The sequence below is a fragment of the Trichoderma reesei genome (assembly GCF_000167675.1).
Source record: "Trichoderma reesei QM6a unplaced genomic scaffold TRIREscaffold_1, whole genome shotgun sequence".
Lineage (NCBI taxonomy): Eukaryota > Fungi > Ascomycota > Sordariomycetes > Hypocreales > Hypocreaceae > Trichoderma > Trichoderma reesei.
The window spans coordinates 2,024,534-2,038,682 of record NW_006711148.1 but is presented as its reverse complement, the minus strand read 5'-3'; the positions used below and the strand labels follow the sequence as shown (position 1 = coordinate 2,038,682).

At 51.9% G+C, this 14,149-nt stretch overlaps 1 protein-coding gene across 1 annotated transcript; it reads right to left on the bottom strand.

Moving 5' to 3' along the window:
* Positions 1 to 5,363: 5,363 nt before the first annotated feature.
* Positions 5,364 to 8,020, bottom strand: TRIREDRAFT_102920 (uncharacterized protein; the record flags this gene model as incomplete). Its single annotated transcript, XM_006961246.1, has 4 exons — positions 5,364 to 6,751; positions 6,806 to 6,816; positions 7,136 to 7,254; positions 7,754 to 8,020. The coding sequence occupies 4 exons, from the start codon at positions 8,018 to 8,020 to the stop codon at positions 5,364 to 5,366; spliced, it is 1,785 nt and encodes a 594-aa protein (XP_006961308.1).
* Between the last annotated feature and the right edge of the window lie 6,129 nt (positions 8,021 to 14,149).

Genomic DNA, 14,149 nt, shown 5'->3' with positions numbered 1-14,149 from the left:
GTCGACGCCAGTCAGCTGAGCGGCTTGCCCTGTGGTAACCACTGCCGCGGATCAACCTGGTTTCTTGTCACCGGCCTGTCAAAGGTGCCGCCGGTCTGGAACAGGAACGACGATTAGCTGCTAGTCCCTGCTGCTAGCATTACTGCGTCTGGCTAACAAGTTTTCCTAGCAATCTGTTGGACGAAAGAAAAGTGACTGGTAGAAATGGTAATACGGCCTCTCCGTCGTCCATCAGCACTTCTCGGGCATCGGCATCTGTGCGGAAACCCGCTCCAACACACACACTTTTGACCGTCTGGGGTTAATCTCCCTCATCCTCACCCACACGCTGCATCATGTGTTATACCATGCCTTGCCTGAAGCTATATTGACATCCTGCTCATTGCTAGTACATGTTCCCTATACCTCACAATGAAGACAAGGCCCCAACTACCTTTAGTTGCGCCTTCTGTCTACATACTCGTCTACCAACATACACAGATGCTGCATTACCTGACGTTGGGGTTGGTAATTTGTCGGCGACGAAGTGCTTACGCAGTCCCCATCCGAGATTCCAAATTCCACAAGAATCGAACCACGGGAAAATAAAAACACCTCGGATCAAGGTGTTTTGTGCTGGCCCCAGACAAGACCCCAAGAGAAACCCCCAGCAAAAGCGACCAAAACCTGACGGCTTATACCGTTTCCCGCCAGCCCTGTCGGATCCCCCCATGCTATGGCGATGTTTCTCGGAGACCGCTCCGCCACTGTAGGGCCGCCTGGTTGGTCTTTTCTAGTTGTCTTCTTTTTCTCTTTCTTGTTTCCTTCGAGACACGCCCCTCCCCCTTCCCCGGTCGTTCTGTTGATTTAATCGGAGCTAAATACATTGTTCCCTTTCAGTCCTGCAATGATTGGAGCGGCGCATTCGCTGGCGATTTTCGGATTAGTATTCTGCTTGCTACTACTACTACTACTAATACTATGTGCGGTGATTCGAGGCCCTTGTCTCCGGCCGTAATGCCGCCCTCACCTAGATCAAGTCCAAGGGATCGTGTGCGTCAAGCCTGCTTCTGCTTGCTTGATTGCAACAAGGCAGAATCTTGGCAGCCTTTCAGCTGCTCCTCTACTGTTTCAACCCCGCAATCCATACCATCAACCTTGACTGTTTTCTATTGTGTTCTCTTTCGTCACAGACGACAAAATAACCCGTCCAGATCAGAAAGAGATACTGGAATAGGTTGACATTCTCTATATGCCAACCCCTCCGCTGGCATTTCCTCTCCATCTTCTCTCCCATGCCATGTCATCCATGTAAAAAGCAGGGCAGCCAAGGTCAGCATGCATCCAGGCAGTCGGTATCGATGCACCGCTGTCTTCACCTACCTAGGGTGCAATAACCCTGCGCTCTTGGGCGTACCTGTGCTATACATACATACACACCCCCAGATGCTGGGTATTAGTATTCCAAAGTTTCCAGTGAGATATCCAATCTTTCTCTCGCCCGTTTTTTTTTTTTTTTTTTTTTTTTTTTTCATCCGTAGCTCGGCTATTATCATTCAGACAACCCCCAATGTTCCTCTTGTGTTACCATCCATCTTTCTTGTAAATTGATATGTTGCTTGATTTGATACAGCCGACCGAATCCATGCCGGTTCTCCAATCTCGCACTTTGCCTTGGAAAACTTTCCCTTTCACCGTCAATACCACCCCAACTAATAAGCTGCTGCCCATCTCACCCTCGCCGTCATCGCCCTTTCTGCCGGCACATGCCAGGAAATCAGTTATGATCAATCACTATTCATCAGCACATACCTGATCATTCATGCACCTCTACACTCAAAAAATAACAGAAGGCGTATCAAATCAAACAATCCAAGAACCTCCTAAACAAATCAGAAAAATAGAGATAGAAAAAACAAACAAGATTTTCATCTACATGAAGAGAAAAATTATGATAAAGCATATTTCCATCCAACCACCTCTCTCGCACGCCCTCTTTCTCTCTTCCAACCCCCCCTGTCAATGATGCTAAACGAGTAAACTTCTCACCTATTCCTTTTGGCTTTTCTCGTGGTCTATCGATCCGATGCTTTTTTAGTGCCCATATTCCATACCACCCTCTTGCTTTTCTGTAACCCTTTTTTACTTTTTCTTCTTTTTCTTCTTTTTCTCTCTCTTCTCTCTCTCTCATTCGCAGGATCCAAGTGTGCCCTTGTAAGCTTGCTGATCACTTCCTCTGCGCCTTATGGGCATACTACTATTAAACTTCTCGACATCACCCGAGGGAAAAATCTCCACACTACGCCGTCCCGTCACTCCGCGAGAAGATCGCCCTCTGATAGTTCGGCCCTCGATCCCTTGCTACTACTACTTTCCTTCCATCATCAGTAATATCCTTCCCCCAGTGCCATGTTGGTAATATCACCACATCTATGTACAAGGTAATATGCGATTTGTCTCTTTTCCTTCTTCCACTCCATAATATCAGCACTCACCCACAACAACTCCCCAAAACCACCCCCCCAAAACTGAAAAATCTCCCCAAAAAGGCATCCAAACTAAACCTGTTAACCCCCCCCCCCTTGATCCAACACAACCAACAGCCATCCCATGCCGCTGCCACCCACCCACCCAGTCAACAAACAAACAACCAACAACCTCCTCCCTTCTGACGATGCATCAAAAACGACACGGGAAGCCCACCCACATCAGCGAATCCTTCCCGGCCACGGCAAGTGAGAAAACGGAAAATGATGCGCAGAGGAGCCCGCTTAAACGTCCCCTTTGCCGCGAAAAAGGATAATAATGATTCCCAATGCTGCTGTAACCTTGCATGCTTTCTTCGCCTGTAAACCAACAACAACACCAGCAACTACAGGTCTTTTTTTTTTTTTTTTTTCTAGTAGTAGTAGTGGTGTTACCAGCTGCCCCGTGTCTCTCTCTCTCTCTCTCTCATTACAACCCTTCTACTGGTGGACATGGGCAAGATTCTCACCCATTCTTATGTGCATATGCCAAGCATCGAGATGACGAACGTCCAGACAAATAGAATCGACGATCCCCAAGCTCGTTCTATCTAGTTTTTTTCCTCCCAAAGAAAAAGAAAAAGCAAAAAAAAGAAGAAAAAAATTAAGGCCGTGGATGATTTACACCAAGGTCAAGGTCAAGGTCCAGGTTCCCATCACCGAACCCCCAGGTCCCTTACGTTCGTAAAGCCCCCCCATGTTCACCTCATGCCAATAATCCCTTCAAAGCCTCACATCACATGCCTCTCTCCCGTATCAATTCATCCATAGTAATATTTAACAAGAAGAAAAGAAAAGGATAAACTTTATCTCATCCTTGTCTCTTCTCTCCCATGGCCTGATCATGATCCCATCCCTCAATCTCATCCATCTCCATCTCATCTCATCTCATCTTTCCCAGGGTCTGTTTTTCCTTATTCCAGAACCGATACCTTGTGTCATTACTTGGGCCAATAGAGCATGGCATATGCGCCTAGCATCTGACACGAATAAAACGTGCATCGCCCTAACAAAACACAGTGAGAAGAATCATCCATCACGGTTGAATTTGTTCCTTCCTCTGCCTCTCTACCGTTTTTCCTCTCTGCAAGAAGGATTACGAGTCCCCCCCCCCCCAAAATCCCACCTAGACCCCATCCAGAAGGGATCCTGTATAACACCAGGGCAGACAAGGACAACAACATGGCAAGTCAGCAAAAGATCCCTGTTCCCTCTGTCCCGTCCAAGGATTCAATAAGAGCCAAGACCACAAGCCAAGAGAAGCAACAAACAGGGGCAAGGAAAAAGAGAGAAAAATAAAAGGGAAACAAACCGAGGTTCAAGGGGATAAAACAGAGTTTGAGATACAGAAATAACGAAGCTGCCTACCTATCTATGTACGATGTGCGTATCATAGATTGCTTTCCACTTCGATAAGAATAGAAACAAGTGACGATCAAGAAAAAAAAAATCACACCAGTCAAGGTTTGCGCTTCTGCAGCAATCTCAATGTCCGTCACCTTTTGTTTATTTTTTCTGCAGGGTTCCTCAGCTGCGTCTTCTTTTGGCGAGAACTGCCGTCTTCAGCGCTGTTACCCTACCTACCTAATACATTGTTGTATGTAGTACCATGTCTTCAATCACCAACAGGCATCAACCACAGCAATAAAATACATACACCCTGATAGGTGGTAGATTGCTGCTGCTGCTACTAGTATGTAGTACTCCAATTACCTGACCTGAGCTACTGATACTGCCTACATACTAGATACATGGTTGCTACTGCAAGTGGCAGTTATAGTTCCCCCGATTCCAAACAGGCCGCTACTCCGGTCCGACGTATTGTGCAAGTCTCGTGTAATGGCAAAACTTGATGCATCACATTTGTCTACCTCCATTCAGCACAGTAGCAGCGCTTGACACCAAGGATGAGGGTGTACTAATACCTGCATTGCTGCATCCCACGGCGCAATAATAGCCCATTTGCGTCCTTCTAATAAACAAGGTCCCACCCATCTCTAGGGAGTCCAAGAAGCAGTATCAGCAGTGGCTGTAGCCGTAGCTGTAGCTGTAGCCGTAGCAATCAATAATAACTCGCAGTCATTCAGACACACACAAACAGACAGACACACACACAGTACAAAGAGATGTGTTCCTCTTGCTCCTATGTACTCCTGCATTGATAAGTCATTTCTGCCCGTTTGAAACGCTTCCCAAAATGACCAAGCCAAAAACAAAAGAGATCAACAAGGGAGGGACAAACTGAAGTCCCGACTTTCGCCCACCGTGTAAATCGCAGATGTCCCCTTTGGTCTAGTAATCACACCCTCATCGATATGTATTACCAGCCCGGAAAAAAAACGAAAAGTAGAAAGCCAAAATCTCGCTGTTCTCTCGTGTATGTTTTTCTGAAGACAAACAAAATCGTCATCAAACAGACGTTAAATATCAACGTCGCTCTTCGGCCTGTGCCCTCATCTTCTGAATCAATCTTAGTCATGAGAAAATAATTGCGGGCTGGCGAGGGTATATCGAAAAAAAAATAAAAGACAGGGCGGGAATTAGAAGTCTGAAGAGAAAAAAAGGCAAATAAATGAAGAGGAACGCGCATGTCGGCCGTTATTGTGTCATCGTCTGTCCTCCAGCCCACCCAGGGGTCCAGGAAATCCCGCCAACCGAACCGCTGTCGTTAATGTATGCATATCCGTCCGTGCCGGCAGTGTGTCCAACCAACAGAAAAGAGAGAAAAGAGAGAAAGAAGCGTCCGATCTGCTATGCCGCGAGGCCAGCGACCACCAGGGCAGGTGGTCACATTGGTCTTGTGTATGGAACTCTAAATCGTCCGTGGGACGAGGGTAGCGATGCTACCCTCGTGATTTCTCAGTATGCATATGGAGACGAGTTGTATGCGTACGTATTGGTCCGCTGCTCCAGGTTCGAGCCCAGACTTGCGGCACCGCAAATATCCGTGGGTGCGGGACTCTGCATGCCGTTGGTGGCATAAGCAGCACCGGGCATAGTCTGGAGATTGCTGTTCGCATGTGGCACGTAATCCGACCCTACCATCGGAGTGTCGGACATACCCATGTACTGCTGCGGCTGTTGCTGCTGCTGCTGCTGTTGTTGATGGGCGTCGTATCCCGGAGAGGGAGGCGCATTCTGAAAAGTGTAGCTCGGCGAAGGTATCTGCGGCTGCGTCGGCTGAGGCATGTATGCGTGCCGCTGGTAATAAGCGACCATGGCCGGGTTCGGACCGCCCGTCGACATGCCGTACTGGAGCATGTGGTCCGGCTCAGGAGTCGGCGTGGCAGACGGAACAGCTGCCCTGGCGTGGCCGTGGATGGCCAGCCGGCACTCGCTGCGGATGGGAGTGACAAAGTCCGCGCGAAAGTTCTGGATGGCGCCATTGGGGCTGGACCCAAGCGCGATGGCGTACTGGACAAGGAACTGCATGTCGCCAAGGTGCCTAGTCTCCAGCCGCTTTCTCAGGACGCTGCTCGTCTGGGAATTCCACCGCAGGCGGCTCGGGTCTGCGTCTGGCCACAGCGACTGCGACCAGGTAGTCAGGACGCTCGACTGCCGCAGCAGGTTGCGCATCCTCGCCGAGTAGCTCCACTGGCCGCTGCTTGCGCCCTCGTCGAAATGCTTGACGACATGGCTCACGTACTCCTTGAAGGTTGGGCCAGCATGGGCATCGCTTGGCGCCTCAAAGACCTGCAGGCAGTTCTCGAAGCCGCACGCAAACACCGTCTGCGGACACAGTGGGATCTTGGCATCGTCCAGGTTCATCCTCGACCCGCCGTGGGCGTTCTTCAGATGGGCCTTGTAAGCCGTTTGCCAGTCAAAGACCATCTGGCAGCCCCGATGCCTGCAGAACCATTGCGCGTTTGTGTGGTGGAAGTCTTCCATGTGGCGCTTGAGGTCGTTCTTGCGGGTACATGTCTTCTGGATGCCCTCCTCGAGACAGAAGCCACAGGTGAAGGAGCCCTTTTGCTTGGGGGCTGCTGTTGTAGGAGTGGTGTCTTCGGCATCCCAGGACGACTCGTCCGTAAGGGCTGTGCTGGCTCGAGGCGCCGACGGGCTGGCGTTGCGCTTGCGATTGTTGCTTGCTCGGGGCGAGAGGTTGGAAGCGACGCTGCCACATGTCGACGACGTATCTGAGAATGTGTTGCTGCTGCTGCCCGTTGAATCGAACACGTTTGATGAATCATCGTGCGAGCTTCGGTTGGATGTGTTGCTGCTCGAGAGCATAAAGGATCGTTCCTCATCTGTATGGAGGTGGACATGTCAGAAGCGCCACCACGGATTTCCAAAAAGCTTACAACAGACGAAGCTGTGCATGTCAACCAGTAGCAGAAAGTATATTAAGCACTCACATGATGATGGTGACAGGCGTCCTTCTTCTTGTAACAGCCGTCCCAGTTCCTCTCGTGAGTATTTGCCAAGTAGGTGCCGGATCATTTGACGGTCGACCCGCTCTTGGTGAGGTAGGTTAAGTTCGGGCGAGGCACCCTCATGATCTGGCCAAAGTCCCTGAGCCATGTCTGTTGTGAAACCAGTCTAGTAGAGAAGATTCCGATGTTCCAAATTCATGTATCAAATGAGAAGGGGCGGGAGTTGGACTGATATACAAAGACGAATCAAGCCAGAACCTCTTGACACTAGGCAACAGGGTGATGTTGAGCTTGGAAGCAGCAAAGGCAAGCAAAGGACAAGTAGCAAACGCAGGCAACGGGCAGTATATCGAGATGATGCGGGAGACGTTGCCCGCCTGTCACAATCGGTTATTATAAGCAAAAGGTCGAAAGAATATGTGACCAAGGGCGGTGAAGCGGTTGTCAGATATAAGTAGTAACGGTGCCCGAGAGAGTTCAGGACGCGGAGACGAGATCCCTCTAACTCGTGAGAGACGAGCAGGGTCTGGTGAGAATTAAGTGGGATGGGTTGGTGATGGGGGGGGATCGCTCAACACGTGCTGACCGAGGCGTTCGTGTAGGCCCGTGATCTAGCTTCCGTTTAGTCGGCCGATGCGAACGACCAGCGGGTATGACGATGACGAATTTGGGTTGCTTTAGACGAAAAGGTCCTCCACCCTGTTTTGGAGCAAGTGAGCAGAAGGAGTCGGTTAGAGAATTAAGATGCGCCGGAGGCGTCTGTCTTTATGGAGACGTTGATCTGAGGGAGGGCTCCGCCTCGGTCGTTACGGCACCTCCTAGTGCGGGCGAGCAAAGCAGGAACAAGGACGAAATATCAATGCCACGCAGAAATACCGCGCCAGATGGCGATGAGATACTAGCAGCAGCAGCAGCAGAACCAGCAGCGGAGCGTCGCCGAGCGGCCCTGCAACCGGACGCCCTCCAGAAGGGGACGGCTGCGGTTTCTGTTGCTGGAGCCAGGCCAGGCGAGCCGAGGGGCAGGCCATCGACCCGTGTGCCACCAACTGACAGCACGAGGGAGCGCATACGTAGGACGCTAGTGAAGCTGGGGGGGTGTGAGAGGATCAGGACGACGGGATGGAGCGGTTGTCGACGAGCCATTGCGACAGGACAGGCGGGTGACAATGGGCGAGAAGGTTCCCACCAGCCAGAGCGGTAACCAGGCGGATATCGCTCGTTGTCTGCTTGTCTGGGCAACAGTCCAAAGTTTGGATGGATGGAGACCTTCTTGTCCATCTCCATGTCAAGGGAGCCTGTCTTGCGGCATCGAGACCTGGTCTAAGCCTCTTCCCCCTTAGCGGTTTCTGGTGCTGATTGTGCTTGGTCCCCTTTATCTCGCCTGTCGTTGCTCGTCTTGGCTGTGTTGCAGGCAGTAAGGTATGTACAAGTAGTACTACTAGTATGCGTATGTACTTGTAGTATGCAGGGCGTGGTGATAGCACCAGCACTAGGTAGCAAGTAGGCTATCGACTCGGTGGCTTGCTACCGTACAGACGGTTCGGAGGACCGCCAACCAGGCATTGAAGATGAGTGAGCAGGTGAAGAGGGGCGTGCGGCATGAGTGACATGGGTTGGGTGGTTGCTAGTATCCCTGCACCTTCGATGGATCCAGATACAAGGCCGGGTGGCTGTCACCAAGCCAGCGGACTGGAACCGCAGGTTCCACTCAAGCAAACTGGGCTGCCAGGTACTGAACTGTCTACTTCAGAAACAGAAGCGAGCTTCCAACGTCGTCGGAAGACAGAAACCAGATAAACTCGTAACCCCGAAGAATGAGCAAGAAAGGCCCGGCGTATGCAGAACGGCCTCAATGGAAATCGCAGACGGAGACTCAGGCCTAATCATCCCACGCGATTGAGGCTCCTGCAATCCCTTCCTTCGACTCTTGGTTCGTTTCAATTGCATCGTTAGCTCGCATCCGCACGCATTCTTCAGATCAATCAAGGCATTGGGCTGACAACAATTGGGCCGAAAACCCCAATCTAACACCAATGAATGCCAAGCGGAAACTTTTTCGAGTTACGCTGAGAATGGACAGCATATTGCCTCCGTGCTTCATCAGTCCTCTCTGGTTGCGGAGGGCTAAGAAGAGGCGGATAAATTTGATGCCCGACTTTCTGGAGCCTAGTTGAAAGCCACCGAGATGTGTGGGTATGCGGCTGTTTGACCGAGTAAGGCAGCGCTTTCGTGCCTTATTAGACAGAGACAAGACTGTGGAACACGAGTGCGGCTAATAAAGGAGACGGGCTATGGTTAGCTTCCTAGACGAGCGATTGCCAAAGGCAGTGGCAGAAAGCTTGAGTTACCAGTAGTACAGGGGCTTGTACAATTCAACGTCACGGCGTGCGTCAATGTCTTCTCCACGCCGACATAGGGCAGACCTGCAACGAACGGGTCTGAATTTTGCGACGTTGTCTGCAAGAGTGAAGAGGACTTGATGAAGCGCCTAGTATCCGCAGTCAGCCGTAGTGTTGCGGAGTACAATGCCCCGGTCTCTGAAGGGAAGTGATGTCCTCTCCACCCTGGTTGGGTCGGCGTGCGGTCCAAGAAGCATTCCCGCATTTCCTCCATGCACGCCCTCACACGACCCGACAGCAGGGCTGAGTAGCGACTGGGATATCCCAGAACATTTAGTACTGAACGACAGCGCCGAGGGGCCGTGCTCTCGGGACCAGATTGCGATGTGATTTGGATATCAACAGGGGCCTCTCGCAGACAACGACCCCTCCAACACCCTTTTTTTTGTCTCTTCTTATGGCTAAAGCGCCTGGCGAGACAAAAGAGCCACCCTGAGATGCTGTTACCTGGGGTTGTTAATCCGCTCTGTGATTAAGCAGAAGCTGTGACAATTCGATATCAGCTGCAACAGCCCAGCTCTGCGTTAAGTGATACATATCTGAATAATGATTTCATTGCCTTACCTTCTCTCCTCCCCCCCTTTTCTCAGTCCAATGGCTGTAGGCACACTGCCCCTGACTGCCTCGGTGCAGCCTCTGTGGTGCCTCCGGCCCGTGCTTCGTCTTACCTTCCAGGCACTGCAGCTTCACCATAAACTTGAAAGACTGTGGCGATAGAATACTGAGCTCTTTAGGTCGAGTTAGCCGCATCTCTGGCATCACTGACTGCCGGACAACATTGACGGGGATATGAGAAGAAGAAGAAGAAGAAATAAAAAAGAGGCATCTATTACCTACTCGTCGGCAACACTGAATAAAGGGTAGGTAGTACTCGAACGTGTTTGAACGACCGCATTGACACCCAGCTGGGCTCTTTGATATCCGAGTCATGAACGCGGATATGCCTGTCACCAGCGAGAGCCGAACGGACGAACTCGGATTGACATATCCTGGCAATCCCCTATAACCCAAGACAGGCGTACGGCAGACTGCTGAGCCTGCCTCTGCTGTTTACTACTATTGCAGCATCAGTAGCACTTCGGACTAACAGCAATGCTCCTCCTGCACGTAATGTGTGGTTGACGAGCTAATCGTAAGGCTGCGTGCTGTACTCGTCGCAACCTCTCCTACCCTTCTAGAAACCAGGCTCAAGGTACATAGTGGTCCATTGTGAACCGCTAAGACGAGTACATACATACTCCGTGTCGTGAGCAGGGCCGTCGGCGTATTCGGTGTATAGCGTCGTCCTGTGTCGTACAACCATCTGCCCATGCTGCACGACATACCTAGGAGCAGAGGAGCCGAACCCCGTCTGGTAGCTGTCAAAAGGCTTCGCAAGCGCTGTGGATATACGACAAGCCCAGGCAATTGAGAGCTTGGTCGACCGTCGCATCCCCCAGGACAGCCAACACTCGTAAGTTGAACCGGCTAACGTCGCTCGCTTTTGCATCAAGAGGGAATGGTGCCATGTACTCCGTAAGCAAACTATCTTAGTTCGCATAGAATGCCCTACTTGTACAAGCATCCGGCAAGGGTACATAGTTCCATCAGATATGAGCCACGGGTGGTGCGGATAGAACGGTCTCCGGCACAGTGTCAGCCGTCTGCAAGACATGGCGTGTCACCGCGCTGCAGGTATCGTGTGCCATTGGCTGGTCGGCACAAGTTGCCAGATAATTAGCAGAAGTTATCGGCTCGGGGTTAAGGCGCAAAGAACAAATAGAACAAACACACCGACCTTAGTCATGCCAACAAGGCGGAAGACCAGCAGATCTGGCTTCCGAAATTGCGGCGATCACCAGAGGCGACGCCATGGGAGCCATGGGATGGCGATGCCAGCCAGGCCATGCCAGGCCACGCAGCCTGGCAAAACGGCGGGTGCGTCAGAACGGCAGATGCTGCAGTGCGGTGCGACGGAGAGGCTGTTGGTTGGTCAAGGTACGAGCACGAAGCAGAGGGATGCGATGCGGCCAGATGCAGAGCAACAGAATGCGAGCCATGTAACGCGATCAGTCAACATGAGGCGGCAGGAGAATGACGATGGAGTCGAGTGAGCATGGAAGTTAGCAGCTCGCTACGGCCAACTAACGAGCACTGGTGGAGGCTGTCGGAAGAATCCAAGGACCGACTGTACCTAAGTACCTAGGTAGTATACATGTATTATGGCAGGTAGAGGACGCGGCAAGGACGGGCAGGCGGCAGGAGGCAGTCGCCAGATGCAGGATGGTGGTGAGTGGTGGCAGTATCGTAAGGTAGTATGGCTTATTGGACGCACGAGTTGTAGCAAGATACGCTTCGAAGAAACCCGTCTTCTCCCCTTCTTCCCCCTCAAACCCCCCCGCCTCTGCCGCTCCCGTTTACCCTCACCCGTTTTCCCTTTTTCTCTGTCGGATATAAGGGCCGTTGTGATGACAGCAGCAGCAGATACCTGGGCCACTTTCACACACCCCTGGACAGCGATCGTCCCGGGCGTCCCGTCAGCCAGCAAAAAGACCCTGACGGGCCCTGAGAAAATCAAATCAGGATCTCCCGCCCTGTGATTAGAATGATATTGCTCAGCGGCGAGGGACCTGGCAAGGCCCTCCTGTGCTAATCCCTTTCCTGCAGTTGCTTTTGTAATCATCCGCCCAACGACCGACTGCAATTGCTGCAAACGCCTGCCAGTGGCGTCTCGGGTACGCAATCCGGAATACGGCATAAGGGCGGGCAGATACTGGGAGCACGGGTGGGCGGTCGTGGCAGCAATCTTCCTGTCCCTCCCGAGTGGCGGGAGCGCCTCATTGGAGTTGTTCCTGGTAATTACATACCTTGACCCCTCACGGTACGCTATATGCTGACCAAAGGTGAATAAACTCTCAGAGTCGAAAGCAACGGATGTGTGAGTGTAGCTGGATACTCCCTCAAGCGGCGCTAGGACGGTCTTTTGATGCTTGGCCCCTTGCCTGAGTTTACAGAGCCGAAACTGTTCATTACACGTGGTGGGGTGTCCTCTTTCAACGAACGCTGTCTGTGGGACTTGGAGCTCCTGAGAGAGTAAGCACCTAGTACTGCCTACTCCGTGCTCGTGGTAGGGATGCTGCTGGATGCACTCGTACGCCAAAGAGCTTCTGGATGGACTCCCATGGCCCGGAGGAGATCTCAGCTGCCATTATACTTTGAGCGCATGATCATCTGAACACTAGGATAAGCTGGGCCCCTTTAGGTGGGTTGATCTGCTTCACCGTCGTGGCAGCGGCCTTGGTTCATGGATGCGTGCCCCAGACTAACTAGCAAATAGGGACAAACGCAAGGTGACAGGGATCCCGGCCCAGTCAGATCGCTTAAGGCCGCAATATCCTTCCTCAGCATCCTTCATGTGGCAGCAGGTCCACCCATAGGGCGGAGCTTTGGTCGCTGCTTGTCAATGCCCGTCTTGTTCTGCGCAAATGAGCCACAAATGCCACCTCCGCCGAAAGCCAGGCCATACCGGCCTCTCTCCTGTGCAAGTACGGAGTACGGAGTGCGCACGACTCCATCCACACCTGCAATACTACAGTACACTACACGGCACGAGCAGGTCGCACACGTCCTCTAGCTTAGCCATAAGCATGCATATATTCACCAGTAGTGGTGCTACCATTTGGATGCTACCCGCAGACTGAAAGCTGCCAGACGTCGAGCCGCTCGTCCAGAAACTTGACCCTTTGCGTTGACAACATCCGGCACCACTCGGCGGCATTGCAGCACTACGAGCCCAAGCTATGCCTCAGGCTGCCATACTACCGAGGTAGGCTGGTAGGTATAACTTGTCTTGCCGAGTACATACGAGTACGCTCTGACTACCGGATCCTTGCGCCGGTAGCGATCTACTAACCTGCTTCGATGCAACTACTGAATACGGTACTAGATACGCACGGAAAGCTTCCAGGATCACGAGCATTTCTAATCCTCCAGTCAGGACGGCTCCTTCAACCACTGGTTCGCTTCCTGCAGAAGCAAGTTCTGCTCTAATCCTGGCATTGATTAGATGCCTGGAGACTAGAGTTGAGATGATCATTGCTTCTACGCTAACGACTTCCCAGGCGGACGAAACCATCGCTTGACGAGAGCCAAGAGTCCGCTCCGGGTGTCTTTTAGTCGATTACATGGCAGGGAAAGCACACAGAAAACGAGAGGGTCGACAATTAGCCCACTTTACCACAACGTGGCAGATGCTAGCCAGCTTCACAAGTCTTACGTACAGCCTTAGCTGCTTTGGCACCTTGCTCATCCAAAGCACATACCCTACGAAGGGTGCTGTGATACTTTCACTTGCCAAAGATGACTCCTTAGCCGATGTGCTGCAGAGGTGATCGATCGCTGAGCTGTTCTAAGGCCGGTTGGTACGTTTCTCTGTGTCCAAGGAAGCAATTCAGATGACAGCCTACTACCGGCCCATGCAACACAATGAAGTATTGCGCGACAGATTACTCCTACAAGCGATACATGTGATGTATTCGCAACACAAGAACCTTAGAAATACATCCCTTGATGCAGCTGTTGTCCACTGGGCGCTCTCACGATCCTTGCGATAACGTTGGCCGGTCACTCTGGTCTGAGAGCTTCTCCATTCTGGTGAATGGCGCCTTGATCCTTGATAGCCTTACCGGGAGGGCGCATGCGCCTACCGCAGGAAGTACTTCGTGCATCTGCGCCTGCTCTGGCTGATGCTATTTTTGGTATCAGGGGGATGAGGATTCCGGGGTCGGACGACACTCAGGATGAGAGCTAGTCAACAGCCTATTGATCCTCGTCGATCAAGAGGAACATAGTACCGCCTTTCGACTCAGTCGTCGCAGCCGTGACAGAGGATATG